Source organism: Mya arenaria, chromosome 5 (genome assembly GCF_026914265.1).
Source record: "Mya arenaria isolate MELC-2E11 chromosome 5, ASM2691426v1".
Taxonomy (NCBI): domain Eukaryota; kingdom Metazoa; phylum Mollusca; class Bivalvia; order Myida; family Myidae; genus Mya; species Mya arenaria.
In genome coordinates this window covers 73,903,905-73,921,731 of record NC_069126.1, presented here as the reverse complement: position 1 = coordinate 73,921,731, position 17,827 = coordinate 73,903,905, and the positions used below count along the sequence as shown (strand labels likewise).

General features: G+C 32.7%; 1 protein-coding gene and 1 long non-coding RNA gene across 2 annotated transcripts in view; both read left to right on the top strand.

Moving 5' to 3' along the window:
- LOC128235947 (uncharacterized) overlaps positions 1-1,828 on the top strand; it is a 5,715-nt gene extending 3,887 nt beyond the window's left edge. The window contains exons 3-7 of the mRNA XM_052950734.1: positions 118-309; positions 433-472; positions 689-705; positions 1,329-1,426; positions 1,673-1,828. Coding sequence (XP_052806694.1) covers positions 118-309; positions 433-472; positions 689-705; positions 1,329-1,426; positions 1,673-1,828 — 503 coding nt within the window. The remainder of the gene's footprint in view (positions 1-117; positions 310-432; positions 473-688; positions 706-1,328; positions 1,427-1,672) is intronic.
- A 5,798-nt stretch (positions 1,829-7,626) lies between these two features.
- Positions 7,627-15,175, top strand: LOC128234250 (uncharacterized). The gene is made up of 3 exons (XR_008260913.1): positions 7,627-7,868; positions 14,169-14,275; positions 14,522-15,175. It is a non-coding gene; the product is annotated as an uncharacterized LOC128234250 (long non-coding RNA).
- Positions 15,176-17,827: the final 2,652 nt, after the last annotated feature.

Here is a 17,827-nt window from a genome sequence, read left to right as displayed (position 1 = left end):
AAGGAATCTCTTATTTGATAATATAGCTTGTTTTTGAAAATGTATGACAGTTCAATAACACAAAAGACTTTTAGACATGTTCACATATAATAGCCCGCTTTAAACATATCTTTCTAGTTAAGTCGGAAAAAGGACAAACTACTATTGTTGACTCGGGACAAACTACTATTTTTGAGACGGAACAAACAACTATTGTTGAGTCGGGTCATGGAGCAACCGGAAATGCATTTTTACACTGGATTGCTGCTGGTTTTGGAGGACTTGTGCTTCTCATAACGACTGTGGTGCTCATCATTTATCTCAGAAAAAGTAAGATAATTCATCTTATTTTTTTAATCGGTTTTAGTGATGTACGATTAAAATAATAAAAATAATAAAATATTGAATTGTTCGTGTCTTTCAAAATAGCATATGTACGATTGCATTATGTAGGAAAGAAGCGTGCCGAAAAGCCTGGCCAAAGAAATGAACCGTAAGTTTATTTTTACTTTTTACATCGACCATTCTATTTCAAACGTTCCATCTAAATTTCTAATCTTACAATATTTGCAAAGGTGTATTCCATTAAGATCCTTACATAAATTTTACATGAATGACATATAAATGCGTCAAAGTGGTAAGATTATGAATGATTTGATTTCGGAGATCATATTTATATAGTCAACTCAAGTCAGTTTCAATGTTTCAGAAACGTTGCTCAGTATGGTGAGTGAGACATTATTCTTTTAACCGAAAATTCGGCCTTTAGCCGAAACCAAATATAATGCTATATTAATTATTAATAATAACATTTTTTATAGTTTATCCGTAAGAACTGCGTTTTGATTTCGTTATTATTTTTTTGAAAAACAACATCATTCTTATGATGGTTCATTTATAGTTGTCCTTTCAATAATACAATGAAAACTACACGAAAATCCCAAGTAATCAAAAATGTAAATATAAAACCTGTTTAGAGGAAATGACCCTTACGATACTAACTAGAGACACAAATGACAAACACCACATACAAATGTACGAACACCAAATACACACGTACACACAATACATACACACGTACAAATACCACAGACAAACAACATACGCAATAAAATAGCTTTACCGATACATAATGGGTTAACCAAGACATTTTCAGTGGATCTAAACTAAGCGATGGCATAGCGCTGTTTTAAAAGAACGGCATATAACTAGAATAACATACTTAATATTTCATACATCGAGAGTTCTGTTTCTTTAGTGTATCGACCGGGTCAATGCGAACACAATTGTCTGCTTTGGTATGACCCTACAATAATTGCTTTTTAAATTCATATTTAATCAAACTCCAGTTACTCGTTCGACTCTGAGTAAAGAAGTAACTGACACTGAAGTAGTGAAGCCTCGCACTGTTATGTCAAACACAGAAGGAGCAGTTACAAAAACAGAGGTAGATTATTTTCAATTCAAACAGAAACTCCAGAAACAAGCCCTTTGACGAAATTCTTCGACTTGAATTAAATGTATGTACTTAATACTGTAAATTACATCGCAATTTTATTTATTTTCAATAGGGACATTGGTAAACACATATCATTTTCGATTGTTTAAAAAAAACATTAAATGTTGTAGGAATGTTGTACACAAGTCTTTGCTATTTCCATATGCATCAACTATTCCGTTATTTCCATGACAGGAGAAAACAACGGGCGCATTGATTTACGCAGACCTTGACATTGAACTCTTGGAAGCGGCACGTAGAGCGAGGAAGGAACAAACCCCATCGGCGCCTACGGAGTATGCGGACATCCGGTTTGCAACGAGGTCACAACTTAGGGGAAAGGAAAATTGACATGCATATTAATTAGATATCCAAGCAGAGTTCATTTTCACGCAGTTGAGTTCAAAATCAGTCGACGACGGTTAACCTATATACGTGTGTTGTTGCATCTTTTGGACAGAAATGTAAACTATTAATTTGTGTTAGGTGTTTTTGATCAAATGAACTGTCACAGAAAATGGCACTAACATGCATTATCCATCAGAAGTATAAACACACTTTCATTCAATAGTTTTAACTGATTTCTTTCATAAACATATTGATTTTGGCGACAATTATATCAATAGTCCATTAAAGATAATCAGCACTGATAAAAAATAAACCGGTATCAATTAAGCGAGAAAACCAACACTTCAACTTTTCTTATTACAACGTGCATTAACTACTACAAACGACTGGTCATATTTCCATTTTAAGGATAGAAAAACATGTTTTACAAAAGTTTCTAAACCGTTGCCAATCTAAGGTAGAATCTGTTGAAACGAATTGTGTTATATTTTATATTAAATGTTTATTGTATAATACTGCAAATTATATTCTTATCTATTGCGTTGGTTTGCTTTATGCCAATGTCCCATGACATTTTTACATAATGCGTGTGATTGATGTTTGTCACTTTCAAAATATTTTTTTACATATTGCGTGTGTTATATGCATGCCAATTTCACATGTCATTTCTACATATTGCGTGTGCTGATGTTTGTCACATTCACATGCCATTTTCACATATCGTATGTGATTGTTTTTGCCAATTTCACGTAACATTCTCACATATTGCGTGTTTGACTTTTACCACTTTCACATGACATTTTCACATATTGCGTGTGTTCGATTTATACCACTTTCACATGATATTTTACATATTGCGTGTGATAAACTAATGACACTTTTACATGACATGTTCACATATAACATGTGCTTGAAGAATGATCATAAGTGTTCCTTTGTGTATTCATTAATGCCATAAACCATTGCAACATTTGACATTATTTTCAAGAATCTGGATACACTTAACTGCATGTTTCTAGAAAGAAAAAACGTATGTTCTTCTTTAACGTGCATATGTGAAATGAACGGAGACGTTAGCACTGTGTTGTTGTAAATAGTAGCCATACATTTAAATTTTAAATTAGTATAAAGTGACTTTGATTTGGGGCATTAATTATTTGAATATTTGTTTTACCAAAGTTCTGTAAACGTATTCATGTTTTTCATTATATCCTACATCTTGGATTTTGGTTGTGCTCTTCACAACATTTATCTCTCGAGTTCTTGTGTTGCCAATCCTGGCTTGTAGCCGAACGGCTTGTAGTGTAAAAGACCAAAGACTAAAGGCAATTGTTCAAATCACATTTAGTGGTAAACACTTTTGCAAAGCATGTCGCCGTCATACAATTCAGGGTCACTTTGCTTTGACTCAATTGTATGATCATCTAATTCATTCAATAATAGTTTTTATATTACACTCCAACGTTAAAAACAACCATAGCGTTTTTTGTGGCACATGTGTCATATAACAGAGATATGTTTATGTCGGCCAGAAGATATATCGCTCCGCGTAATTGAACACAACTTAATTAAAAAAACTAGGCTAAATTTGCAACATTCGTGCAACGGAAACATTGTATCTGCTAAGCGTTGTGTTAAAAATTGGATCATAATTGTAAGTACAAAAAATGTTATGAGTTGTTTTTGTTCTATGGTAATAAAGGTATGAATCTTGGTTTTAAAAAATGATTTGTATACAAATGGTTTGGATATATATGGGAACGACAAAGTGTTCGCAATCAAAACTTATTTTATATTTATATGTTAAACGACTGAAGAAAAAGTATATACAAGACTGGAGGGGAATATTTTCTCTAGAAGCAAATTGTTTCCTTATGTAAACTTTAAGAATAACCATAAAGCTGACAAATACAAACACGTTTTAGGCCAAATAAATTGATCATCTGTTCTTCGGATTTTTCTGTTTACTTCTGAATTATCCCTATTTTCTGAAGTTCTTTATCTAGAATTAAAACCAGCAAAATCGACTTTGCATTTTTATTGAGGAATTTTTCATGCATTATATTCTTTGCGAGCGAAATGTTCTTGTATCCGTAAAAAATAAGATCCGAGTAATCGTAAAACAGCTGATATTTTTTTACAGTATTTTTTAAATGATATAAAAAATCATAACCTTTTCCTCGAGGAACTTATTTAATACTGTAATGATTTAAAAAAGGAATGCACTGACGCATCGATATAAATTATCGTGATTGTCCATATTGTGAATGTCATGTACAGGACGAATTTCACTTTCAACTTGCATGTTCATTGTAAACATGTTTACGGTTTGAATACATACCTAGCTGGTTCAATGAATTCCAAACGTTTCAAGCATTTTATAATGTTTTGTTGTGTAAACATAAATTGATAATAAAACAAACAGCTTTATTTATAACAAGCAATGTCTTATAATGTCTGCCGAATTATCGTTACAAGATTCAAGATTTATTTACAGAATATCCAGAAGGCCATTGCCCATGTGAACGAACACAGTATAGTGTTGACAGATAAATCAAGGAATTTATGTTACAAATTAAACATTAAATGATGTAATGGTCAATATAAAGCTATATCCAATGAAACCCTTGCAATCCTATATCCTTTATGTATATAAACCTTGCTATCCTATAATTATATAAACCTTGCTATCCTATATTAATATAAACCTTGCCATCCTATATGTATATAGACCTAGCTATACTTTGTATATAAACCTTGTTATCATATGTTTATTAACCATGCTATTCTGTATGAATATAAACCTATATCCTCTATGTATATAAACCTTGTTATTCTATGTATATAAACCTTGCTATCCTATGTATATAAACCTTGCTATCCTACGTATATAAACTTTGCTATCCTGTATGTATATAAACCATGCTATACACTATGTTTATAAAGCATTATATCCTTTATGCATATAAAACTATATCCTTTATGTATATACACCTTGCTATCCTATGTATATAAATCTTGCTATACTAGATGTATATAAACCTATCTCCTTAATGTATATAAATCTTGCTATCTTATGTACATAAATCTTGCTATCCTATGTAAATAAACCTGGCTTTCCTATGTATATTAACCTGAATATCCTAGAAGTATATAACCCTATATCCTGTATGTATATAAACCTATATCCTTGTATAAACCTATAATCCTTGATATCCTATATGTATATAAACCTATATCTTATATGTATACAAACCTATATCCTGTATGTATATAAACCTTACTATCCTATATGTATATAAACCTATATCCTGTATGTATATAAGCCTATATCATGTATGTATATAAACCTTACTATCCTATATGTATATAAACCTATATCCTGTATGTATATAAGCCTATATCATGTATGTATATAAACCTTACTATCCTATATGTATATAAACCTATATCCTATATGTATATAAACCTATATCCTGTATGTATATAAACCTATATCATTTATGTATATCTATGTAAACCTTGCTATCCTATGTATATAAACCTTACTATCCTATATGTATATAAACCTCTTTCTTGTATGTATAAAAACCTTTATACTTGTATAAACCTATAAACCTTGCTATCCTATATGTATATAAACCTATATCCTGTATGAATATAAACCTAAAGCCTGTATGTTTATAAACCTTGCTATCCTATATGTAAAATCACCTATATCCTTAATATATATAAATCTTGCTATCCTTTATGTATATCAACCTTGATATCCTGTACGTATATATATTTGTCTCCTCCTACATGAATGATGCTATCCGATTTGCCTTGAGCGGTCAAATGCACGACGGGAACAATCCACCCCACCCACACACCACCACCCATGTTAGTTTGCATATCTTCCCTCTAACGTTCATACCCCGCATAAGACATATCCAAATGGCTTCAAAGCAAATTAATTTAACAAGCTAGAACAAAAAAACGGCGACAAAACAAAATCGCAAAAAAAATTTTTTTGTGGGAGAGACATATACTGTTTGTTTATCACAAACAATAGGTTTATTGTAAGCACCGTATGTTTCGGATGAGTCATAGAGGAATCGTACGAGAAACGATGATAGAATTTAAACGCAAACATCAAAGGAAGCAATAATTAATCGTTTAAGATCTTAAAGCCTAGTTAAGCACATTACCGAGTGGGGTAAAGTTTATCTAAATTGCACTTGTGACAGAAGTAAATCTAGAGTCAGTTATAATACTTCTACCTCTCCGAATGCCATACACATCCTTAAAATGAAATGGGGAAAGTACAGAATTAAATCACTTTCAAAATAAAGCAGATTTACCTTTTCTATGTATATTGTTAATATCAAAACAAATGAGAACTATACCAGGTAGTGTATAATACGTTTGACAGAAAACACTCACATGTAACGCAACACCCTGTTTCACCTGTACAGCTGATGAGCCATATACCACATAGCAATGTCATTTCCTGCTTTCCATGCATTGCATGTCCGAATTTAAAAATCTCCGATTAAAAATAAAATAAATGCTGAGATACAATTAGGTAAGACAAAACAATGAAAAATGTTAAATTTTTCATGTATATTGTAAGGCGATAAATTGCGATTCGAACATGTCCCAAGAAGTTTCATTCAACTGATGATAACCGCAATTGCCGATAGGCAGTTCATTTCAGGAATGGAAGTTTAGGTGTAAATATAGATGTATACAACAGACCCAAAGAAAACAATACGCATGAAATAAAAATGGGATAATCAAAATCATCAGTTGAAACAGTATAACAACATTTTATGCAGTAAGACAGAATAGCTTGATAAAGAGTACTTGCTTGTGAACATTTACCCCTAAGTTCTACTCAATTGTTTCAGTAACTTTGCAGAAGAATGAAAAATCATGAGATGAACTACTTGAACGCATATTTTAATACAACGCACTTGATTGTTTTCGCTGCTACAACAAAAAATTAAAAATACAAAGAAAAAACAATTGTAAAGCTTCTGAAGTGCAACATGCAGTTTTTTTGTTATTCCGGTTAATGGCACGAATGCAATTTGGTTTTGGAATTCTTTACAAAAGAATTTAAATAACAAGTGTAAGAACATTTTGTGAACACATAAGTTAATGTTAAGTTCCCAATGCATTTTCTATTGGATACAATCTCTAACTACCCACAAGGAGTTCACGGAACAATGTGCTCATCTTGTAAGGACTGATACATGCCCCACTAGACTCCCAGGTACTTAAGAAGCTGTTTTATGCCAAATACAACAAGAGCTTCTGCTTTTTCGAAGTGTTTCCTTGTTTATTTACAGGGTATCACTTTATATTGGAAAGACATAGCTCGTCTTAAGCGAAACAACATTTAAATTTTAGTGTTGTACTAAATTTGTTTTGAAAGATAAAGAAACCAACACATGTAACAACTGTAGATTTGCAGAAGTGTGGAAGGCTATTGTCCAGATTTTACGATTGACAAGATATATGTTTCTGTGTTAATTTTACTTTACAATATAAAAGGTAAAACAATTTATCCTAATCTATATATTAGCTGGTAACTACATGATGATGATGATGACGATGATGACAATGATGCTGATGATGATGATGATGATGATGCCGATGATGATGATGAGGAGGAGGAGGAGGAGGAGGAGGAGGTGGAGGAGGAGGAGGAGTAAAAGGAGGAGGTGGAGGAGGACGATGACGACGACGACGACAATGATGACGATGATGATGATGATGATGATGATGATGATGATGATGATGATGATGATGATGATGATAAATAAATCCCGTTAAATATGCACTGGTTTATGCATATAAATCAAAACATGCTTTTATGCAGATGTTGGTGCAGCCTGTGGACATTTAACATACCAAGAACCTGCAATACAAGGGAGCAATGTTAAAAAAGTGTTCAGACCGGACACCTTCAAAAGAAACACTAATGTTAGTGTGGAATATTATAAACGGGATGATGAAAGTAAACGATATCGAACATTCCCATTTGCTATTAACGGTAAGGTGTATCATATATATGTAGATACAACGGAAGACGACTTTAACTCAGGTATGTGAAGTTGGCATGTACATTGTACATCGTAGTTCAGCTTGTAATTCGCCAATTACAAGCTTGTAGTTGGGTATTCAGCGTGTAGTTCGGCTTGTATATTGTACATAGTAATTCAACTTGTAGTTCGCCAATTACAAGCTTGTAGTTGGGTATTCAACTTGTAGTTCGGCTTGTATATTGTACATAGTAATTCAACTTGTAGTTCGCCAATTACAAGCTTGTAGTTGGGTATTCAACTTGTAGTTCGCCAATTACAAGCTTGTAGTTGGGTATTCAGCTTGTAGATCGGCTTGTATATTGTACATAGTAATTCAACTTGTAGTTCGCCAATTACAAGCTTGTAGTTGGGTATTCAACTTGTAGTTCGGCTCGTATATTGTACATAGTAATTCAACTTGTAGTTCGCCAATTACAAGCTTGTAGTTGGGTATTCAGCTTGTAGTTCGGCTTGTATATTGTACATAGTAATTCAACTTGTAGTTCGCGAATTACAAGTTTGTAGTTGGGTATTCAACTTGTAGATCGCCAATTACAAGCTTGTAGTTGGGTATTCAGGTTGTAGATCGGCTTGTATATTGTACATAGTAATTCAACTTGTAGTTCGTCAATTACAAGCTTGTAGTTGGGTATTCAGCTTGTAGATCGGCTTGTATATTGTACATTGTAATTCAACTTGTAGTTCGCCAATTACAAGCTTGTAGTTGGGTATTCAACTTGTAGTTCGGCTCGTATATTGTACATAGTAATTCAACTTGTAGTTCGCCAATTACAAGCTTGTAGTTGGGTATTCAGCTTGTAGTTCGGCTTGTATATTGTACATAGTAATTCAACTTGTAGTTCGCCAATTACAAGCTTGTAGTTGGGTATTCAACTTGTAGTTCGCCAATTACAAGCTTGTAGTTGGGTATTCAGGTTGTAGATCGGCTTGTATATTGTACATAGTAATTCAACTTGTAGTTCGTCAATTACAAGCTTGTAGTTGGGTATTCAACTTGTAGTTCGCCAATTACAAGCTTGTAGTTAGGTATTCAGCTTGTAGATCGGCTTGTACATTGTACATCGTATTTTAACTTGTAGTTCGCCAATTACAAGCTTGTATATCGGTATTCAGCTTGTAGTTCACCCTAACTGCACAAGCATTCATAATATTTGAATTACAAGCTAGTAGTTGGGTATTCATCTTGTAGTTCGGACAAATACATTAGCATACGTTGTATTTGAATTACAAGCTAGTAGTTGGGTATTCATCTTGTAGTTCGGACCAAATACATCAGCATACGTTGTATTTGAATTACAAGCTATTAGTTGGGTATTCATCTTGTAGTTCGGACCAAATACATCAGCACACATTATATTTGAATTACAAGCTAGTAGTTGGGTATTCATCTTGTAGTTCGGACCAAATACATCAGCACACATTATATTTGAATCACAAACTAGTAGTTGGGTATTCATCTTGTAATTCGGACAAATACATTAGCAAACATTATATTTGAATTACAAGCTAGTAGTTGGGTATTCATCTTGTAGTTCGGACCAAATACATCAGCATACGTTGTATTTGAATTACAAGCTAGTAGTTGGGTATTCATCTTGTAGTTCGGACCAAATACATCAGCACACATTATATTTGAATTACAAGCTAGTAGTTGGGTATTCATCTTGTTATTCGGACAAATACATTAGCATACATTATATTTGAATTACAAGCTAGTAGTTGGGTATTCATCTTGTAGTTCGGACCAAATACATTAGCATACATTATATTTGAATTACAAGCTAGTAGTTGGGTATTCATCTTGTAGTTCGGACCAAATACATTAGCATACATTATATTTGAATTACATGCTAGTAGTTGGGTATTCATCTTGTAGTTCGGACAAATACATTAGCATACATTATATTTGAATTACAAGCTAGTAGTTGGGTATTCATCTTGTAGTTCGGACAAATACATCAGCATACGTTGTATTTGAATTACAAGCTAGTAGTTGGGTATTCTTCTAGTAGTTCGGACCAAATACATCAGCACACATTGTATTTGAATTACAAGCTAGTAGTTGAGTATTCATCTTGTAGTTCGGACAAATACATCAGCATACATTATATTTGAATTACAAGCTAGTAGTTGGGTATTCATCTTGTAGTTCGGACAAATACATCAGCATACATTGTATTTGAATTACAAGCTAGTAGTTGGGTATTCATCTTGTAGTTCGGACAAATACATCAGCATACATTATATTTGAATTTCAAGCTAGTAGTTGGGTATTCATCTTGTAGTTCGGACAAATACATTAGCAAACATTATATTTGAATTTCAAGCTAGTAGTTGGGTATTCATCTTGTAGTTCGGACCAAATACATCAGCACATATTGTATTTGAATTACAAGCTAGTAGTTGGGTATTCATATTGTAGTTCGGACAAATACATTAGCATACATTATATTTGAATTACAAGCTAGTAGTTGGGTATTCATCTTGTAGTTTGGACCAAATACATCAGCACACATTATATTTGAATTACATGCTAGTAGTTGGGTATTCATCTTGTAGTTCGGACAAATACATTAGCATACATTATATTTGAATTACAAGCTAGTAGTTGGGTATTCATCTTGTAGTTCGGACCAAATACATCAGCATACGTTGTATTTGAATTACAAGCTAGTAGTTGGGTATTCATCTTGTAGTTCGGACCAAATACATCAGCACACATTATATTTGAATTACAAGCTAGTAGTTGGGTATTCATCTTGTAGTTCGGACAAATACATTAGCATACATTATATTTGAATACAAGCTAGAAGTTGGGTATTCATCTTGTAGTTCGGACCAAATACATCAGCACACATTGTATTTGAATTACAAGCTAGTAGTTGGGTATTCATCTTGTAGTTCGGACAAATACATCAGCATACATTATATTTGAATTACAAGCTAGTAGTTGGGTATTCATCTTGTAGTTCGGACAAATACATTAGCATACATTATATTTGAATTACAAGCTAGTAGTTGGGTATTCATCTTGTAGTTCGGACCAAATACATCAGCATACATTGTATTTGAATTACAAGCTAGTAGTTGGGTATTCATCTTGTAGTTCGGACCAAATACATCAGCACACATTATATTTGAATTACAAGCTAGTAGTTGGGTATTCATCTTGTAGTTCGGACCAAATACATTAGCATACGTTGTATTTAAATTACAAGCTTATTACATAAGCCTCAAATCTTGCGGTCAAAGTTGAGCGCTTTTTTGCATGTAACTCCTCAAGTATTCGGTTTAGAGCTTCGGTTCCTATCCCAATTTGTGTGATAGGTCTTACTCCCTGAATCGGGAGAGGTCACATATTGGGCGCATCTAGTATAAATTAGAACCGAGTCTAAAGCGTTCGAATGTTATTAAAGCCAAGTCAAAAGTTTATTTTCAGATCAAGTTAAATTACGATGTACAATGTACAAGCCGATCTACAAGGTGAATACCCAACTACAAGCTTGTAATTGGCGAACTACAAGTTGAATTACTATGTACAATATACGAGCCGATCTACAAGGTGAATTCCCAACTACAAGCTTGTAATTGGCGAACTACAAGTTGAATTACAATGTACAATATACAAGCCGAACTACAAGCTGAATTCCCAACTACAAGCTTGTAATTGGCGAATTACAAGCTGAACGACGATGTACAATGTACAAGCCAACTTCACATACCTCTTTAACTCTTCAACTGTCTATGTGAAATACGGGGGATGTTACTAAAATTTGACGAGGCTAACAATAACGAGTAAGTTTTAGCAGATAACGTCCACAACTTGCAAAAAGGACAGAAAGTGTTATAATACTGGCTGCATCTAAGACGATTTACATATATACCAAATAATAAAAGTAAGGTAAATCCCATAACAAAGTATTTCCTTACCAATGTAGAATATGTTGAGAACATCCAATAAACGTTCGTGTTTGAAAAAATAGTAATATTATTAACTAGATTATAATTCAGCCTTTACCTTCAACGGAAAACAGCTTCTTTTACAAAGCATTTTTTTCCAAAAATGTTATGTCAGAAATGAAGTTGCCATCGCAAGAGTTAATAGCTAAGGTTTAATTTGCACTTCACACAAAAAACATATTTCAAACACTTTGAACTAAATATTGATAAACTTGCATGCATTCGTAAGCTTTTCCTGCAAAACTTTTTGTTTAATCGTGCGGAGTTTGGTTTAAGTCCACGTTTTGTAAAAATATATGTTCAACGATGTTCTTTTGTCCAAATATCAGATAAAAGACTAATACAATATGTTGTTAACAAATTTCGTCTGCCAATAAACTCTGGAACAATCTTACAAACGTTCGACAACAATTATGGATCGATCGCATTTTTTCCAGCGCCTATGTTGTATAAAAGTAGGGAATAGTCGGCAAATACGTAGAGCCAGCGCGTCTTGATATTTTACAGTGTGCACACAAACTCATTCGACCTATCATTACATTTTAAAAGATATATAATGTAATAAGTTTAGTAAAAGTTTTTGATACTGAATTCAATTAAAATGAAGTATTCAGATTATGAACGTTTTGATCATCATCGCTAACTCGGATTCAAAACCGATACACGTATAATGACATAATGTATATAAATGACATAGTCAACATTCAAAACAATATCTACATGGCCATAGTCTGTTTTTTTCATATTATTTATTTTAAAAATGAGTACGCATTTCTGTACATAAAACCAATTAACAAATTATATAATATAATTACTTCGTTAACACCGGAAGTGAATATTTCACTCTTAGCCGGGCTACTCGTGAAAATTGTAATATTTTGTTCATGCTTATCGATGATATATGGGGTTTTATCAGTGAAATAACAATATAAAGTGAAAATATCAACTTTCAGAACAACTTTTAAAAACCTTTGTAGTTACTTCCCCTTGATTAAAACAGAACACTTCACTTTGAACCAGGAAATGTTGGCAAATTTAAAGAAATGTTTTATTAATTTAAATAAATATATATTTGGAAATTAACAACTTAACGTTTATTACCGGTTATCCCGTTTTTCAAAAGTTTTCTTGATCTTGAAGCTGAATGATCGAACATCTGCTTTCACACCAAACAAATTACAGATGAAAATAACTGTTCGAACATAAAAAGAATGTTATATCATCGTTCAAATGTATTTTGAACTGTTTGTCGTTGTAATACGTAAAACGAGCTTCCTGGAAAATTCACACAACAATTTACAGATAATCTGATATTTTTTGCCCCACCCACGCCTCAAAATATGTCCACAAACACGCGTGGTCCTCATTATTACCTTGAAAACGACCTGTCTTCAAGCAAACCAGACTGGTCTCTGACAGCAAAATGACTGAATATCCATGTATCATGAAACACACTCTAAAACTAAGAAAAAATAAAATAAAATGATTATCCGCAATTGTTTTGCGAACTCATTTGACCTTCCAAATATTACAATATTTTAAAAGGTGTATTCCATTAAAATCCTTACACAGATTTTACATGAATGACATATAAATGCGTCAAACAGGTAAGATTATGAATTACTTGATTTCGGAGATCATATTTATACAGTCAACTCAAGTCAGTTTCAATGTTTCAGAAATGTTGCTCAGTATAATTCTTTTAACCGAAATTTTGGTCTTTAGCCAAAACCAACTATAGTGCTATATTAATTATTAATAATAATATTATAGTTTATCCGTAAGAACTGCGTTTTGATTTCGTTATTATTCTTTGAAAAACAACATCATTCTTATAATTGGTCCTTTCAATAATACAATGAAAACTACACGAAAATCCCAAGTAATCAAAAATGTAAATATAAAACCTGTTTAGAGGAAATGACCCTAAAGAAACTAACTAGAGACACAAATGACAAACACCATATACAACTGTACGAACACCAAATACACACGTACACACAATACATACACACGTACAAATACCACAGACAAACAACATACGCAACAAAATAGCTTCACCGATACATAATGGGATAACCATGACATTTTCAGAGGAACTAAGCTAAGCGATGGCATAGCGCTGTTTTAAAAGAACGGCATATAACTAGAATAACATACTTAATATTTCATACATAAAGAGATCTGTTTCTTTATTGTGTCGACCGGGTCAATGCGAACACAATTGTCTGCTTTGGTATGACCCTACAATGATTGTTTTATAAAGTCATGTTTCATCACGATTCCAGATACTCGTGAAGATAGTTCGACTCTGAGTGAAGAAGTAACTGACACTGAAGTAGTGAAGCCTCGCAGTGTTATGTCAAACACAGAAGGAGCAGTTACAAAATCAAAGGTAGATTGTTTTCCATTCAAACAGAAACTCCAGAAACAAACCTTATGACGAAATATTTCGACTTGAATTAAATGTATGTACTTAATACTGTGTACTATATCGCATTTTAATTAATTTTCAATAAGGAGATTGGGAAACACATATCATTTTCGATTGTTTACAAACAGCATAACATGTTGTAGTAGTGTTGTACACAAGTTTTTGTTGTTTCTATATGCATCAACAATTCCGTTATTTCCATGACAGGAGAAAACAAAGGGCGCATTGATATACGCAGACGTTGACATTGAACTCTTGGAAGCGGCACGTAAAGCGAGGAAGGAACAAATCCAATCGGCGCCTACGGAGTATGCGGACATCCGGTTTGCAACGATGTCACAATCTAGGGGGCAGAAAATTGTACATGCATATTATTAATTTCGTTATGCAAGAAGAGTTAATTTTCACGCACTTGACATCAAAATCAGTCGACGATGGTAAACCTATATACGTGTGTGGTTTCATCGTTTGGACAGAAATGTGAACAAATAATTTGTGTTAGGTGTTTTTGATCAAAGGAACTGTCGCAGAAAATGGCACCAATATGCATTATCCATCAACATTATTAACACCCTTTCATTCAATAGTTTCAACTGATTCCTTTTATACAAATGTTGATTTTTGGTGACAATTATATCAATAGTCCATTAAAAATTATCAGCACTGATAAAAAAATAAACCGGTATCAATTAAGCGAGAGCACAAACACTTAACGTTCTTTAATAACCACATGTTTTAATTACTACAAACGACTGGTCATACTTTTATTTTAAGGATATGAAACATTTTTAACAAAAGTTGCTAAAACATTGCCAATCTATGGGAGAGTCCATTGAAACGAATTATGTTATATTTTATTAAAAACGTGTATAATATGATACTGCAAATGATATATTCATTTATTGCGTTGGTTTGCTTTATGCCACTGTCACATGACATTTTTACATGTTTACATGTCACGTGTGTTAAATTTTCACATGTCATTTTTTCATATTGCGTGTGATTGATGTTTGTCACTTTTACATGACATTTTTACATATCGCATGTGATTGATTTTTGCCCTTTTCACGTGACATTCTCACATATTGTGTGTGTCTGACTTATACCACGTTTACATGACATTTTCACATATCGCGTGTGATTAATGTTTGCCTCTTTCGCATGAAATTTTCACATATTGCGTGTGTTCGATTTATGCCACTTTCACGGTTCATTTTTTGCATTTTGCGTGTGGAATGAGCTTGAAGAATGATCGTAAGTGTTTCTTTGTGTTTTCATAAGGCCACTCCTTTTTTTATTTTTTGGTTTACAAGAATTTTGGGGAAAAATGTCCACCGGGCGGTCGAAAAAAAAAGAAAAAAAAAAAGGAAAAAAGTCACAAAACATACTCTTAAAGGGTAAAAATCAGAGAACAACATAAAAACATTTATATCATTTACATGACATTTTAAATTTTTAAACTGCTATTAATGCATGTTTCAATACACTCAAAGATTCAAAGTTCTAATTAAACACACAGTTAAAATCTTACATACTGTGCATATAAAACATCAATGAAATTGACTGTAAAACATGTTTACATGTATAAACTACACCTTTTTTTAAAGATACATTGAATATCACTCAGCAAGACATTTGTTAAGCTTCAAGGGTATGTTAAAGCAAAAGTGAATGCAGAACACTAAACTGAACAATATTAAATTGAAAAAAAGAGAAGGCAATTTTACGCATTAAAATACAAAAAAATTGCACTGTATTAAAACAATACATACTATTTTCTTAACATTGTTTCAGTTATTTCAATATTGGAAAATGCCAATAAAGTGAAATAATTACCAATTTTGTAAATAAGGAAGTAACATTTTATGAAGACATTTGAGCTTTAACTTTGTGAAAGCAATTCCGGAAAAACTAAAAACCAAACTAGACCTAGATTTGAGTTTTAATAACCTTTACCATGGTGGGTCCTAGTTGTGTGTAACTCGATCCATGCTAAGTTCGGATATTTTCGGACCGGGATATTTACCATGGGATGTTCACCAAATCCATTTCAAATTCAAATCTTGCAGCAAATTACCACATCAGTACATAAAAATCACATAACAAAATAATAAATCTAGCATGTGACTTAACTTTATGTACCAATGATAGTAACAGAGAAATCCATAATTATGTATCAGCTATTTTCATCTTCTTCTAACTCCGCCATTTTGTGTATACACGAGTTCACAGGGCATCTATACTTCATGCTTGTTTATTTTTCATTTTAAAGAGTATTCCTTGGTTACAACAACAAATCTCATTTATAGTGAAATATCAAGTTCATTACAAATTGAAATGGACTTATTCAAAATAGTTTTCCGTGTTATTTTATCTAAATGTTTTGCACACAACTCATGGCATTAGTATTAAAATGTCATTGAGGCATGTGTTCAACTCTTTCATTGTTTTTACTCTACTATTAACCCAAACATGAATAAACATGTAATCTAGAATAAACACAAGCTTTACATTGACTCAATAACAAGTATTTCCAAACCATTTTGTGATTTCAAATCCATAAACAACATCGACCGAACTTGTGAAACTAGGTCACCGGTGTCAACTTAGAAATTTTACTTTCGATTTCACCACTCACACTTAGTGCACTGTTATTTGATATTTAACCATAAAATGTTATAAAATGTTTTTCTCACACATAATTTACAGATATTTGTGTCTACTAATTCGATGGCAGCCGCTGACAATTTTATTTTTTATCTATAAACAACAATATTTTCATGACCTAAATTGGCGGGGAATAACAACAATCACATGACAGTTATTGTTTGTGTCGGCTGTTAAATTTGCCAATGTTTATTGCTATTGTTATTTTAACAACTCCTGCATATTTTAATTAATTATTTCATACAAAGAATGACTGCTATCGTCAATTCCGCCATTGCCATCGGCGCTGCCATAACAGTTGACTGGCTCACATGCTATCACTATAAATTGGCAAATACGGCCACGGAACAACAAACCAGTCGAGATCTACTGCATTCGTACTCTTATCTGTGCATTTTTCTTTCGTTTCGCACCAAAATCAATACGGTCGGTAAAATAATTTTGAAAAAATAGTGAAATTCATTTTTTATTTTTTTTGTACTTTTCGGAAAATTAGACCCGCCGGTTTTGTAAACCAATTTATATAAAAGTAGTGGCCTAAATGACATAAAACCTTGCAACATTTGACATTATTTTCAAGCATCTGGATACACTTAACTGCATGTTTTCTAGAAATAAAAAAAAACGTGTGCTCTTTTTAACGTGCACATGTGAAAGAAACGGAGACGTTAGCACTGTGTTGTTATAAATAGTAGCCAAACATGTTTAAATTTAGAATAAAATGTCTTTGATTTTGGACATGCATTCATTTCAATATTTGTTTTACTAAAATTCTGTAAACGTATGCATGTTTTTCATTATCTCCTTCATCTTGGATTTTGGTTGTGCTCTTCACAACATTTATCT